This window comes from Rhinolophus sinicus, chromosome 12 (genome assembly GCF_057876585.1).
Source record: "Rhinolophus sinicus isolate RSI-liver-muscle chromosome 12, RSI-T2T, whole genome shotgun sequence".
In the NCBI taxonomy this organism is placed as follows: domain Eukaryota; kingdom Metazoa; phylum Chordata; class Mammalia; order Chiroptera; family Rhinolophidae; genus Rhinolophus; species Rhinolophus sinicus.
In genome coordinates, this window is record NC_142512.1 from 27,444,549 (window position 1) to 27,460,906 (window position 16,358).

Below are 16,358 nucleotides of genomic sequence, written 5' to 3' on the forward strand. Positions count from 1 at the left end.
TATTTTACGTAAATTGTCAGTCTTTTCTTTCATGGCTTCTATGTATGACTTTGAAAGTTCTTCCCCACTCAGAGAACATTTAAAATTCTATCTTTTCTTCTAGCTTTTGGGTTTCAGTTTTTTACATTTAAATTTTTGGTCTATCTGAAATTAATTTTGGTTTAAGTTGTATAATAGAAATCCAGTATTTTTTTTTCAGATGGCTATACACTTGTCTTTGTACACACGGAAGTGTATTTGTAAGATACACCACATAGGGGAAAATTCATCTATTCTACACTGATTTGAAATGTCACCCTTATTATATATTAATATTAAATTCCTGATTTACTGTAGTCTACTTCTGAACTTTCTGTTCTGGTCCATAGATCTCTCTGTCCACATAGGGTTGGGCTTTTATGAAAAAGGAGAAAAAGATACTACAGTAACAAAACAGGGTATGATAGGAAAAGAGTAGACAGATTCTAATAAGAACCAAATTGAACCTTTAGAAGTGAAAAACAGGATTGGTGCAGGAAAGGGATCCCATAGTCTCCTCGTGGGACTTTCCCTAAAGTGTGTGTGACCCCATTTAACTTTTTTTTATTTTTTTCTCTTCCCTTTGTGGTGTGACTTCTCCTAGTGCAGGAAGAGTAGCTTCCTAACATCTCAAGTCGGCCCTGGGGCATCTGCAGCCAGAGTGCCTGGTGGTGTCTACGGCTTTGAGATGACCAGACGCGAGGACACTGCTGTACCCATCAGCCTGTCCTCCCGAAGTTGTGGGTGCTTTCTTGCTAGTAAGTGGCAGATGTAGGATTCCAGCCCAGTTCTAGTGCCCTAAACCACACTAGAGATGTCTTCAGGATATGACAAGCACTCCATCTGGGAGAAGTTCACCATTGGATATGGATGTCTTTAGGGGCAGAGAGCTCTGCCAGGGCCCAGGGCAACCTCAGGCTTGAGCGAGTCTGTCCACATTACCATTCTGTCCTGGGTTGTGCTAGTGAGCTCAACTTCCTGGAAATATTTGGCTTTGATAAGCTCTTTCCTCCAATGTCTTTCTTTTGAGACTGCCCCCAACCACTCCTCCCCTGCCCCCCCCCTTTTTTTTTACCTGAAGTGACTTCTTAGAACTAAACTTAAAAAAGACATGATCCATGATCTACCTAATGTTCCTCCTTCACAAACCTGCCCAGAAACCAAAGAGCTTAGCTCAACCCTACTTACTGAAACCCTGAGTAACTGCCATGATGTGGGTGCCAGCGGAGTCTTACAGGTGCCTTCATGCACATGGAATCATCCGGCTAGGCATGATATATTCAGCAAAACTGGAGTTTTCAGTCTCCTCTTCCTTCTCTACCCTTCAGCAAGGAAAGAGGAAACAAGAAAGGAGTTAACATTTTCACGTGTCTGTAATGGCCCTACCGTATTTCCCCAAAAATAAGACCTAGCCGGACAATCAGCTCTAATGAGTCTTTTGGAGCAAAATTTAATATACGACATGGTATTATATTACTATTATATAAGACCCAGTCTTATATATAAGACCCAGTCTTACAGTAAAATAAGACCGGGTCTTATATTAATTTTTGCTCCAAAAGATGCATTAGAGCTGATTGTCCAGTTAGGTCTTATTTTCGGGGAAACACGGTAGTACTGATCCAGGCATTGCATTCATTTTATTTAATCTTCATAATAATCCAAGAGACAGGTAGTGTCTTCTTCACTTGACAGATGAAGGGCCAAGCTCAGAAATAGAGTAACTTGCGTAAGGCCCACGGCTGGTAAAAGGCAGCTCCTCTGAAGTCCTTCTCATTTTCAGCACCTTGCCTTCCTAGAACTCTCACCTTCTGATAAAAGCTGCCTTTAGATACATCATATTTCTAAAACCTAAAAGTTAAAAACTTGACTTCAATGACCAAATACATACCAGGGATGCCAAAAAAATGTATACCAGTGGACACTTTGGTCAGCGTTTCTCAAGAAGTAGTTCACCGTAATCAGAAGTGTCTGGACGCTGATGGTAACCACTTTGAGCACCCCTTGTAATAGCAGAAGTCAACGTGACTTGTATTCATCTTTTGTTATTGGTATATATACTACAATTTTAACAGTTTTTTCTTTTTTTACTGGGGAACAGTGTGTTTCTCCAGGGCCCATCAGCTCCAAGTCAAGTCGTTGTCCTTCAGTCTAGTTGTGGAGGGCGTAGCTCAGCTTCAAATCCAGTCACTGTTTTCATCTTTAGTTGCAGGGGGCGCAGCCCACCATCCCATACGGGAATCGAATTGGCAACCTTGTTAAAAGCACACATTTAGCCAACTAAGCCATCCCAGCCGCCCCAGTCTTTTCCTTTCTTAAAATGTGTATACATTTTTTCCAGCACCCTCTGTATATATACTAAGTTAACTTCATCCCAGTCAAAAAGCACCAAAGGTAGTTTTTAAAAGATTTGGGTTTTTGTCTTGTGTAGAGAAATTTGATTACTCTGACGCCAACATAACAGATGCAGAACATGGGCTAGTGATGGATCACAGCCAGTAACAGGAAGAAAAATCCTCATACTATTTGAAGTAGCAGCAAGAATGAAAAACAAAGCCTGATTCTGTGCTGAGCATGGAATTTAAATGCAAATCAACTTTAACTTGTTACATCAATGTTCTACTTCAGAAATAAATTGCACGTGAGGTTTTGTACCAAGGTACTGTCTGGAAGTGATCATTCACAGATTTTTTCAAACTTTATGCACCATGTGATTTAACTGCTTATGCAAGTTGAAGGCCTTTGTCCTGAAATTTTAAAAAAATTGTGGTAACTCATAAAATTTACCATCTTAACTATTTTTAAGTGTACAATTCAGTAGTGTTATATTCACTGTTGTGCAATCAGATCTCCAGAGCTTTTTCATCTTGCAAAACTGAAACTCTGTACCTATTAAGCAACCACTTCCTATTTTCCCCTCCTCCCAGCTCTGACAACCAACATTCTACTGTTTCTGCAAGCTTGACTACTTTGGATACCTCACATAAGTGGAATCATACAGTATTTACTCTCTCCCCCCTCTTTTGTGACTGGTTTTTATCACTTAGCATAATGCCCTCAAGGTTCATCCATGTTGTAGCATGTCAGAATTCCCTTCCTTTTTAAGGCTGAATCATATTTCATTGCATATGTATACCATATTTTGTTCATTCACTCATCCGTGGATGAACATTTGGGTTGCTTCCAGTTTTGGCTATTGTAAATAATGCTATGGATATGAGTGTATGAGCACTGGTTCAAGATCCTTTCAATTCTTTTAGCTATACTGTGTTTCCCCGAAAATAAGACCTAACTGGAAAATGAGCCCTAGCATGATTTTTCAGAATGGTCATAATATAAGCCCTACTGTTATTTCCCTGAAAATAAGACCAGATTTTATATTAATGTTTGCTCCAAAAGACGCATTAGGGCTTATTTTACATTACGAGCATCCTGAAAAATCATGCTAGGGCTTATTTTCCGGTGAGGTCTTCTTTTCTGGGAAACACAGTATACCTAGATCCCTCGATTACTGGATTGCATAGTAATTCTATTGTTAATTTTTTAAGAAGCCCATTTTCCAAAGCACCATTTTACATTCCTACCAATAATGGACCAATAATAACCACCCTAATGAGTGAGTTTGCCTTGAATTTTCAAGCTATAGTAATAAATGTGTACAAAGTTAAGTTGGGTGTGGTTTGCTAACATGTAGAATTATATCTATTACAAACTATGTTAAATTTGTTAAATGCACACATCAGCAAAGTTTATAAGCTGGAAAATAGTCTTAACTCTGTAAGTTATATGATCACATGGTAATGGCTTTAACAAAGCTTTAAATAAAATGCTGCGTAAGTACCGACAAGAGGCAACTCAGGTCTTATGGGATGTTTCCCTGTCCACTGAGTTTGACAGGTAAGGCTTTATGCAGGAAATGGCATTCCATAAAAAAAGAGGGAACAGAATGTTCAAAGTCATGGAGGTGTAAAAGGAAAGATTTAAAATTCAGTACCACTGATGGCAGGCCGTGAAGCCGGTGCTGACTATTCCAAATGAAGGGGAGATTTTGTCTAAATGTTAATTTTCTTTATAATCTTTTAAAATTTGGTTTCATTTGCTATAACTGTTCTGAGTGCTTAAGATTCATGCTGTTTCATGGTGGAGATTTTCTTTAAAGACCGAATGTGACCCCACCATTCAAGAGGAAATGAAACACAAAGAGGCTTATCAAATTCCTACTGTTCAGAGGCAGAACTGGAACCAAAACTCAAATCCATGGTTTTCTCCATGATGAAAGCCAGCAGATTTTCACCACGTCTAATCACCCATTTTCAGCCTTTTAGAGTTAGAAGACTAGGGAAAAGAATGGTGTAGTTATTTTTGTAAAATCCCCTGCATTAATGTAGCGTTTGGTCTTTTCCAAAGCACTTTCACGGTCACCATTTCCAAATGCTGTTACCATGTACCTCCTCTGCCACACATCTCACTTTTCTTGAACAAGAGCACTTCTGTTCTAGTTACAACAACTTCTCACACTGTTCTCTAATGAACAGCATGCAATGTTTAAATAATCCCAAGTCCCAAGCTAAAGTGATCAAACTAAATTGGAAACAGATACACTACGAATGCAGGAACACTGTATTTATTAGGTCAATAATTTTTAGCAATACAAGTACAGAATATATCACAATGCTGGTTACAAACATACTTAGTATGGTTTAATGGTTACAAATAATGGTGGGCACTACAAGTTTGTGATAAGGATAGGAAAGGTCATTCTGACACAATGAAGAACTGTCTTAAAAAAATCTACCAATGACCTTAGTTATTTCTATAGAAATTACTGTGGCACTATTAGTGGGGATTTTCATGTAAAGAATTGTCAGTGATTTGCTTTTAATAGTTTCATTAAGACCTTTTTGAGTCTATTAAACTAAAATCCCCTGTTGCTTAATAAAGTATAAAAATAGTACTGACCTGGTAATATTTAATAAAATGTAGCATTCATTCACATCATAAAAGTAGAACTAAACTGAAAGGTTTTAGTTACCATGGCAACGTATCTTCCCATAAAAGGAATATACAGAAATGAGTAATGTTACACAAATTGTACCTGCAACAGTTATTTAGTGATCCAACACTTAACTTGTGCACCACAAACCAAGTTTTCTAGATATCTATATATAGCATATATTTTTAATCTTAAATTTTACTTTTGAAAAAAATGTACACTTCAACAAACTCACTAAGGCCACTCATGCTACCGATACCTAGGGTTGCAATTAAAGAATCTTATTTAATAAATCCTAACGCACACTCCTTCAGATCACAAACAGGGTAAAACCAGTTTTCTGCCTAAAACATTCCTGAGATTTGTGGACAATACAACTACTAGTGTTCAAGCTGGAGATTAATCCAAATGTGAGATTAAAAAAAAAAAAAATTTCCTAGCAAGATCTGAGGTCGTCCAAAGCTAATAAGTGAAATGTTAATTTTTAAAGCAAAAATAAAACTAAGGTTTGCACTTACAAATGAGTTGTAACTTTGCTATCCAAAAAAAAAAAAAAAAAACAGTTTGGAAGCTGCAAGGCTACAAATTTTGGAGAAAAACTAAAAACCGACTGGCAGTTAACTATACCTGCTAGTTAGCAAACCATTCTTTCGAAAGTATGGCCAAAAGCTTCAATCATGTTTTAGGCATGGGTTGACTGTTCAGCATTCTGTTTGCAATATAAGGAGCAGCCAAGTGGCAACTCGTTATTCATAAGATTGTAGCCTATGCTCTGAATTTTCACATTATGAACTCTTCCCAAACAGCCTAGGAACAAAGGTTTTTGTCAAATCTTTTCTTTTCCTTTCCAAATGAAAGCATATTGGGATAACTGTACTGGAGGTACTACAAAGCAATAGTTGAGTTCATTCTTAAGCAGAGGCAGAGCTTTGATGGTAATAAGGGTCCCACTGCTTTGAGCAAAGTCAGCTTTGGGCACCCATAAAAATTATGGTCTAAAAAACCAATTGGCTTCATTAAACTGAATACATGCGTTACTGACCACCTGTGTGGCACAGGAGTGTTACAGAGCTCCCTGATGCACCCAACTTGAGTAGCACCAAACTTTAGGAAAAAGACTGGGTAAGAGAAAAGAAATGAAAAGTCAGGGAGGATGAGACTAAAGACCCCTTATTTAACATTACTTTGCTGAACTTCCAGAAAAATCTTTAAGTTGCTCTAGGCTTCCTTATACACAACCCCACCACATGAGAAGTTTGTGCAAGCTATTGGCTATTGTGAGGTAAATTTTACCTCTTCCTTTGAGATTTTTTTTTTTAAACCCCAGAAATCATGGTGACATTTACTGCTCTAACTTACCCTAATCATCCCTACAAAAAGGATAAATCCCACATTTTAAATTATTAGGGTAGTAGTTTTCACTAGAACCAGAAATAATAGCATATTAGGTAACATTACTAACATAAACTGGAAATCTCTTTTCTCCACCTAGAGTATTTGCATTAAATCAAAGTGTATGGATTTACAGAAACCACACTAAAGCAGTGGTAATAAGGGGCAACTACCAATAATGGTGTTTCTTTTTAAAGAAAAAACTGGCTGCCACTTAACATTCTCACCCTGTGATTCTCGGCTTCTGAATATCATGTTGCTTTATCACTGAGTGTGAGCTAAGCTAAGTTCAAATGGAATTTAGAGTGGATGAGGCCTTACGTCATTTGCTTGATTTTATCCTAGGAAATGCTATGTGCATAAAACCAAAAAAATAGATTAATTAAAAAAAAACTTCATATGGAAACATAAGTTTCAAAATATTTATTGAAAAACAATTTACCATGACATTCCTGTACCACAAACATACCACAGGACTCTAAATAACCAACAAAAGTATACAAAGCCTATCCTGGAAATATCTTTGGAGGTATTAAATATATAGGCCCATGAGGATAGAGCTGAGTAACTTAAAAATGTTAGTTCTTGGTCACACAGACTATTTGGTAATTGACAGAGAGGTGCCTCTTGGCATTAGATTGCAATTAACTGGCGTGGGGGGAAGGGCAGGCATGCCAATGTACTCTTTTCAATATCGAAAAGAAAATAATTGAATTTAAAGAATAAACTTAGGTTTTGAAATCACGTAGTTATAATCTTAGGATCTGAGCTTGCGTCATCTCTTTAGGTACCTCCCCCAGTCAATTCCTTCCTGGGGACTTAAAAACACTGGCTCATAACCAACAAGAACTGCAAACAACAGTTTTAAACAAGATGTATTTTTAGGCAGTTCAAAAAAGTGTTTACAATCAAATTTATCTGAAATCTCCAATTAAATTTTCTGTATCCAATGTGGCAGAGTTTAGATTTTTTCCCCCTCACACCCTAACGTGCATGTTAAAAGAAAACCAAAAATTCAACACACATCCACTCGCCCACAGAGTACTCCAAGCATTAGCTAGGAGCAACCATCTCTAACAGCCAAGTCATGAAACCCCTGAAAATAGGGGGGAAAACCCTGATTCTTAACTATAGAGGCACCAAACAGGCCACTATAATAAGAATTGAGGTAACAGCAAAAGACCTTTTTGTTTCTTGGACTGCTACGTGTCACACGTCTCAAATTTGAATATTACCTCAACATTAAATAACCTGACTAGCTTAAAAAAAAAAAAAAAATCAAAACCCAATAAAGAGAAGACAAATTAGTGAAATAGATGTATCATTAGGGAATCTTTCCACTTGACTTGTGAATTTCAAGTACAATAACTTAGTTGTACTATTATTTTCCATAAAAATGAAAGCTTTCTAAGACTTGCTTATTTTGGGGCATTCCTTTTTCCACTAATCCCCACAAACCATATAGTAGTAACCTAAAATTCCCATCTGGACAAGAGCTATTTCATGACTCTCAGCAATATATTTGTTAATTGCACTGATTATTAGAGTAACTTTTAAAATGAGGGGGTGGCTGTAGCAGATACGCGTATTTATAGACTTGCTTATGGCATTGCCGTCGTGTGTACCTGGACTAAAGATATGCCACTGAAATTGCCAAATTTCCCTAGTTTGGTGTCTATTATTACATGAATACAATTTTTGCATTATCACTTTTCATTATACATCTAAATGAAATCATTCTACTGATAAAGGTATATGCAGGGGCTAAAATAATAATCTAAAGCCTCTGGTCCAAATAACCCTTCAACCCTTTCTATATTAGGCTGGTCCTTTTTAGATCCTCCTGGTCCTGTTAGCAAATGCTATCAGAGCATCTTACATTGTTGTACCAAAAGAAAAAACAAAACCAAAAACCAAAGAGTTAAAACTGCTGGTCTATCAGCTTTCTATTACTTACAGATCAACACTGGTCCAATACAGATGAATCTGACAGTCCTTCCCTTATAATAGAACTCTGGAGTGGTTGTACCCACTTCTCTGGGTCAGGTAGCCAAACCTAAGTCAGGATGTCCGTCTTCTATTAGTACTTGTGTTAACTTTTCTATACTGCATATAAAGATTTTCCCCATAAAATTTCTTTACAGTACAGTATTGAATACCTCCACAAGGAAGAATTATATGTTAAAAAGTTGTTAAAATCATCCTTACATAATAAGAATGCAACTCTTTTAAACTCTTAAATAGTTTTATTTCGGGGTTCTTTTTTTCTTTCAGGCTTTCTGCAAAATGAATTATTTTTTAAAAAGAAAAAAAAAAAAGATTTCCTGTTGTTTGTTCTACTAAGTTGAAAATACGGGCCAGACTACTTATACATGCGGTACATGCTGAATATAACTGAATATAGGCTTATTCCTATGGACACTCTGCAAGATAGGGATCACCCAAATAGGGTCAATGGACTGGACCAGTGTTTCAATGCAAATTCCAGCCCCAAAAAACAACATGGTTTTGATTTCACAGTATGAATTCCCTGGAATCTGGGAAAAGGTAAATTAGTTAACTGAGGTCATCCCTCAGCAGCTCGGTCCCTCAACATTCTGAGAAATCAGGAAGGACTGTACCACTTCTTCAGTGGACTGGGGGCTGGTGTTGACGTCTTCCAGAGCATCGGTCACTGAATACTGTCGATCTCGCAACCGGTTCCAGTTAGACAGAACATTGTGATATTCAAACACTTTCTCGTAATTGCCAACGGAGTTGTAAAGTTTAATGAGACCTCGGTAATCATATTCTAGTCCACTGTAGCCTTCACCAAAAAGTTTCTTCCCTGAAAGAAAAAAACAACAAAAAAACAAAACAAAGAAAGTAAGCTCAACAATGAAATAACAAGCAGTTTCTACAAGACAAAGAAAACACAAGTTTAATTCTTTAAACAGGGTGGCTGGCTTGGTTTCGTTCCCTTGAAAAGAACAGATGCAATTCTTCTATCAGTGGTCCCCAAACCGGTGCTACCCATAAGCTATCTCTAAGACTTAAAACAAAAATTTTCTCACCTAAAGCAGTTGGCTTCACTAGAATAAAATTACAACCTTTCATAGTTTGAAGAACTGATTTGGAAAGATATAAAAGTAAAGAAAAACAGCAGCACCTCCAACAACAGAAAAATACAAATGCACAAGGCTAATCATTGTAGCATTCTTTATAATTGCAAAATGTTAGAAACAAATGAAAATAGAATGGTCCGATCAACCATGGTACATCTATCTATTCAATGGCACAGTATGCATCTGTACGCAGAGAAGAAGCTCTCAGTTCTCTATGAATTGATATGGAATGACTTATAGGGTATATTGTTAAGTTAGAAAAATATAAAAAATTACCAAGAGTATGCTACCTTTTGTTCAAGAAAGGTAAAATAAAATATTTATGAACATTTGTGCAAAAAGACACACAAAAAGGACAAATGAAAAACTAATGAGGGGGCCGGCCCGGTGGCTCAGGCGGTTAGAGCTCCATGCCCCTAACTCCGAAGGCTGCCGGTTCGATTCCCACATGGGCCAGTGGGCTCTCAACCACAAGGTTGCCGGTTCAACTCCTCGAGTCCCGCAAGGGATGGTGGGCTCTGCCCCCTGCAACTAGAAAACGGCAACTGCACCTGGAGCTGAGCTGCGCCCTCCACAACTAAGACTGAAAAGACAACAACTTGACTTGGAAAAAGGCCTGGAAGTTGGAAAAAAGGCCTGGAAGTACACACTGTTCCCCAATAAAACAAACAAAAAAAAAAACCCCAAAAAAATAACCCAAAAACTAATGAGACTGGTTATCCACAGTGGGTAGATGAGACGTGGGCAGAAGAAACTAGGAGAAATCATACATCTGAGAGCATACCTTTCTATAGTTCTGACTTTTAGAACATTAGTATTTCACATAACTCAAAAAGATTAACAAAGTAAAGATGGAGAAAATGTTATACAGACATAAACAAATGAAACTAATTATCTTTCAACTGAATAACTACACTGACAAGGTGGAGTGGGGAAGAGAGGAATAACCCAAGTAAATTTCGAACACAGTATTTATTCTCAGTATACACCTTCAGGCTAGACAAAGAAAATTGCAAACAAAGACTGTACTAGTAGTAGGTCTGTTCTTCATAGTACTATGGGTTAACAATTCTAAACTACTTTATGCGTATTTTAGGATCAGGCAAGTCAATACATTATGGATAATGGGGAATCCACATGTACATGAATACATAACTTACAAGTATGACAGAGGCTTAGCACAGCAGAGGGGAAAGGATAGTGTTTTGAAAAAATGGCCTGGGTGCGTGTATCCATATGGGGAGGAAAAAACGGAATCTGATTCCTACCTCACACCATAAACAAAAATCAATTTCAGGATTACAGATCTAAATGTGAATGGTAAATCAGTTTCCAGAAGATAATCTTCTAAAAGAGTATCTTCATGACTTTGGGGTAGGAAGATATTTCTTAGAAAGAAAAAGTGCTACTCATAAAAGAAAAGATCAAGACATTCAATTACATTAAAATTACAAACTTCTGTTCTTTGAAAGGCACCATTAAGAAACAAGCAGTAAAATGAGAACTATATGCAACATATAACCAACGGGCTTGTTATACCCCTATTGTATAAAAAAGTCCTATAAACCAGTAAGAAAACAATAAGACAATTCAGTATGAAAATGGGGAAGAGCTTTAACAGGCACAACATTAGATGATGCCCACAAAATCTTATTTTGTAATATATAAGCCTGAAATGGAAACCATCCAAATGTTCTGAATATCTATTAACAGTAGAATGGATAAATAATGATATACCAATCCAATAATATATCATAAAGCACTGGAAATTAACAAGCAACAGTGATCTGGGACAACACAGATGTATTTCACAATTCATGTTCATCTAAAGAAACCAGACATATAAAAATATACATTGTATGATTCCATTTTCATCAAGTTCAAAAACAAGTAAACCTGATGTTAAAGTCAGGAGAAGGGAGGAGGTAGTAATTACACAAATTGTTGAACTACTTTTGCTTATATTTAACACTCTGTCATAAATGTTCATACTGGTTTCAACATCAATAAATCATGTTTAGGAAAATGTTCCAGATGATTTTTGGGTGGTTCCGAGGAATTCCTGGCAGCTCTACACTCAGTTAAGTCAGTAATAACCCCTCCCTTATACAACATATAAGATGTTGACATGTTGATCTCTAATGAATTGGCCAAGAAAATTTAAAAATAACATACCAATTGCTATAGATCGCAAATAAAGTTTCTCAGCATTTTCATATTGATTCATGTCATAATTATATAAAGAAGCCAGATGTCCCACTGAAAGGGCTACTTCATAATCTTCTTGACCGAGAAGTTGCTCTTTAATCTGAATTGCTTTGATGTGCATTTCTTCAGCTTCCTGAAAAATAATTAAGCTGTATGAACCATTAGATTGTATCAACAATTCTTACCCAATGAGCAAGGATTTTCTAATTGCCAAAGACATCATATGGACGGCATAAGGTAATCAGATCAGAGAACATACTATGCTATTATTCCAAAAGTTGTCTATGAGAAGCATTATTGGTTTTGAGAAGCTATGCACATAACCTGATGATAGTAATAGTGTTCTGTGCCAAAAATGTTAAGAGACAACTTGCCCTGGTAATAAAAAATTGTTCAACGAAATTAACTCCAAAACATTCCAAATGAAAACTATTTCTTTCAGTTAACATGCTCTAAAATTTAACTGAACCTTGTGAAGAAACTCCATACTATAGTATGTTAATGTACATAGGAGTACACTTCACTTATTGGAGTTTGGGCAATTTTTATTCCAACAAACTAAACTCAGGTTAATTGAGGGATATGTGTAGTTTAATTTTCAGGTAAAAATTAACGTCTTAGGCAGCCATTCTCATCCTTTCCTTATTGCAACCCTAAAAGGGACATCTAGAATTTATAACTCAAAGTTCTAAAAGGAAACTAAACTCAGTAAATTTTTATTGCTACAATTAACAATACTTACAGTATTTCTTGCATACTTACTATGTGCCAGGCATTCTGGTAAGAGCTATACTTAACTAGCTAAGATCTATGTTTTTAAGTCTAACTATAACAAGCATTTGAGCCTTTATTGTTTGATATGTTTCTTATTTGTCCACGGTCTGGATTTTTAAATTTTATTTATATTTTGAGCATATTGTTTTATACTAGCTATTTTCTCATTTTTTTGGTGGAATAAGGTAGGAGTATAACAAATGTATACTTTATTAAGATTACTGAAATTCTTTAAGATTGTACTTTATTACCTTAAGATTATTTAGAGAAAAATAACAGTAAAACACGCTTCTACCTTAAATTTTCTCATTGACTGATACAGTCTTCCAAGGTTTCCATAGTGTTTTGCAGTCTGTACATTAAATTCCCCAAAAGCTTTTTTAGCTAGTTGGAGTGAAGACAGGTGCAAATCATGAGCTTCTTGAAGCAGCCTCTGTTCAGTTTCTTTATTATGACAGTCAATAGCAATTTCCTCTAAAATAAGTGCTAAATAAGAAAGTGATAAAATTAGTGCACTTCCAAACCATCTATCAAAGCTAACCAGACCACATCATTTACAATTAAATTCTGTAAATGTTTTTTGTACATATGTATTTATGTGTTGTTATGGTTTAAAACTGGTAAAGATGAAATGTATTCCAATTTAATGAAAAAAATACAGTTTGGGGGTTGTTCAGTTTTACATAGTGTAATGAATTTCAAATTTAAGAAAAACAATGGTATGCATCAAATTATGTTGCAGAATTTATATTTTACTAGACTGTTATACTTTGCTAATGTGAATTTGTTTTATAAAGCCAATGGAATAAGGAAAAGGCAAAAAATTTTAAATTATGAAACTGTGTCAAGGAGTACCTAAACACTGTTGAAAATTTTGAAACTGCACTTTTATAAAATATATTTAACCAAATACAACTAAAATAACTGGTTTCCTCCTATTCATTTGACTGAACAAATCAGGCAAGAAGACAGTTCAATTTCAAAGTTACATGTAAGACTTTCCAATTCCATTTAAAGTTTTAAAAATACACAGTCTTTTACCAGGTAATTTTGTTTCTAGGAAAATTGTCCATATGTAGAAAAGTAAGAGATTTAGTTTACTGTAGCAATTTTAAAGAACAAAAAGTTAGCAACAATATAAAGATCCAATAATAGAGGTAATATTTTCTCTTAAAAATATTAGAGAAAAGAATATATACCTACACGTACTGAAATGGAAAAAATGTTCATAATATATTAAGTGAAAAAAGCAGATTATAAAATTAAAAAAAAATTCATTCATTCCATTATTGTAAGATAGAATCTTAAAATATTCACCAAAATGTTGATTTTTGGATTGGTGGAATTTCAGGTGAGTTAAAATGTTTTTCTCTTTTTCTATCTAACTTTTAATTTCTTCAATTAATCATGTATATTACTTGTGTACTTTACAAATGCAAACTGAGAGCGGGGAAAAAACCCCGTTCTAGAATTAAGGTAGAATTTTTCCAACATGCAGGGATAATGTTACCCTATGGTTCATGATCCAATTATACTGGTAAAATAAATGCCTTAAATGAGAATCTTGGTAGTGATTAGAAGAAAAGTTAAAATAAGAAAAAAGGAAAGTGATATTTGGTAAGAGCCTTACAACAGTAAGGGTACATGGTGTGAAGCTGAGTTTCAGGATCCTGCACTATAAAGCTGAAGGTATGTGAAAAACCCATCTTCAGTTTGTTATTCATGTTACTGTGCAATAATCATATGTGTTATTCTTCCATCCTCCCCTCAAAAGAAATGAATGAATGCATGTAAAGGGAGGGAAGGAGGGAAGATAGACATTCTGGCTTATTAACAATGTTATATGAGAGAAGCAAACAACCATTCATTTTGAAACACTGGAAATTCTTAAGTAGAGTTGCATACACATATTTTAAATCAGTGAACTGGCTAGCTTAATAATACATATAGTCTAATCCTAAGCACCGCCCTTGAGGAAACAAACAAATACCCCTATTTTATACCATATATTATCAATTAAAAAATACCAGAGACTGGACATTACAATTGACAGCTCAAAAAAATCCAAAATACACACACACACACACACACACACACACACAGACACACACGCAAGACTAGATTACAAAGGGTACCTTTCACCCTCTTTGAAGAAGCCAAAAGAAGATGATCTTCAGGTAGGATGTGGGTAATGATACCAATAGCTCTTTCGGCATGAAATCTGTAATACAGATAGATATAGTCTGGCATTTCTTTTTTTTTCACCCGCCCCCCAACTTTCCCTCCGAGGCTTCCTTACCTCCCTTCTCCCTCCAACACTGAGTCATGAAAATTAAACCTTCAGCCCACCATTTGGACAAAAATGTGAAATGCAGATAGATATATTCTGGTATTTCTATTTAGTTACAAATGATTTAAGCATTAAAAAAAATCACAATTTGTAATATAATACTGATGGAATTTCTGGAACTATTTTGTTTGTTTAAACTTCTGTCTGTTGTGGATCAACTTTTAACATCCAATAGATTCCTATCTCCCTCAGAATAAACTGTGAAGTTGTTTCTAAAGCCTACAAGGCTCTACATGATCTTTTACTGGGCTACCTCCCTGACCTCATCTCCTAGCACTCTCAGAAACAATCCAGCCTTTTCCCTCCAGCCACACAGACCCAGCAGTTTTCTCAACAAACAAATCATGTTCTTACCTAGGACTCTTGCACTTGCTTTACTGTTTCTGTGGAATGCTCTTCCCTGGAATATCCACATGTCTCACTGCTGAAAAGCCTTTTCAGACCAGCCAATACCGTATTTCCCTGAAAATAAGACCTAGCCGGACAATCAGCTCTAATGAATCTTTTGGAGCAAAAATTAATGCAAGACCTGGTCTTATTTTACTATAAGACCGGGTATAATATAATATAATATATAATACCGGGTCTTATATTAATTTTTGCTCCAAAAGATGCATTAGAGCTGATTGTCCGGCTAGGTCTTATTTTCGGGGAAACATGGTACAAAAGTCCCTAAAATAATCTACCATCACTCTTTAAACTCTTAGCTTACTTTATTCTTGTTCACAGCTTGCATCCTCATCACCTGACATGTTTGGTTTTTTGTTTATGGCCCATGTCACCAAACAGAAGGTAAGCTATTTGTCTATTTTATCGGCCAATTCCTCTTAAACTGTGAGCCCTCCATCCCCATCTTCCAAGTAATCATTAATTTTTCTCAGATCTGTCTTCTAATTCACTAATTGTCTCTAGTTGTGTCTAATCTGCTGTTTAACTTGTCTACTGAGTTTTAATGTCAATTACTATTTTCCAAATCTAGCCGTATTTTATTTTTATAACTGCTCCCATTAAGATATAAATCATACCACACAATTCACTTATTTACAGTGTATAATTCAATGGTTTTTAGTATATTCAGAGTTGTATTACCAATCACAATTTCAAAATATTTTTATCACCCCAAAAGGAGAAACCCTGTGCCCATTTAGTAGTCAATCTACACTTTCCTCCAACCCCCCAGCCCTAGGCAACCACCTTTATTTTCTCTCTCTATGGATTTGTCTATTGTGGACATTTCATATAAATGGAATCATACAATATGTGGTCCTTTGTGACTGGCTTCTTTCACTTAGTACAATGTTTTCAAGGTCCATCCATGTTGTAGCATGTATCAGAAGTTTTATTTTTAAATTTGCCTTTTTTCTTTATTTTCCCTCCAAAATATTACTGATTCCTTCTTTTATATCAGGGTCAGCAATTTTTTTCTGTAAAGGGCCAAATAGTAAATATTTTAGATTGTGTGGGTCACACACTCTGTCCCAATTACTTAACTCTGCTGTTGTAGTGTGAAAGCAGCCAG

General features: G+C 35.8%; 1 protein-coding gene across 1 annotated transcript in view; it reads right to left on the bottom strand.

Moving 5' to 3' along the window:
- Positions 1-4,626: 4,626 nt before the first annotated feature.
- The window catches only part of APPBP2 (amyloid beta precursor protein binding protein 2), a 49,503-nt gene continuing 37,771 nt past the window's right edge, over positions 4,627-16,358 (bottom strand). The window contains exons 10-13 of the mRNA XM_019732497.3: positions 14,625-14,710; positions 12,785-12,975; positions 11,683-11,848; positions 4,627-9,230 (exon numbers count right to left, since the gene is read on the bottom strand). Of these exons, the coding sequence (XP_019588056.1) occupies positions 8,977-9,230; positions 11,683-11,848; positions 12,785-12,975; positions 14,625-14,710 (697 nt within the window). The 3' untranslated portion in view covers positions 4,627-8,976. The remainder of the gene's footprint in view (positions 9,231-11,682; positions 11,849-12,784; positions 12,976-14,624; positions 14,711-16,358) is intronic.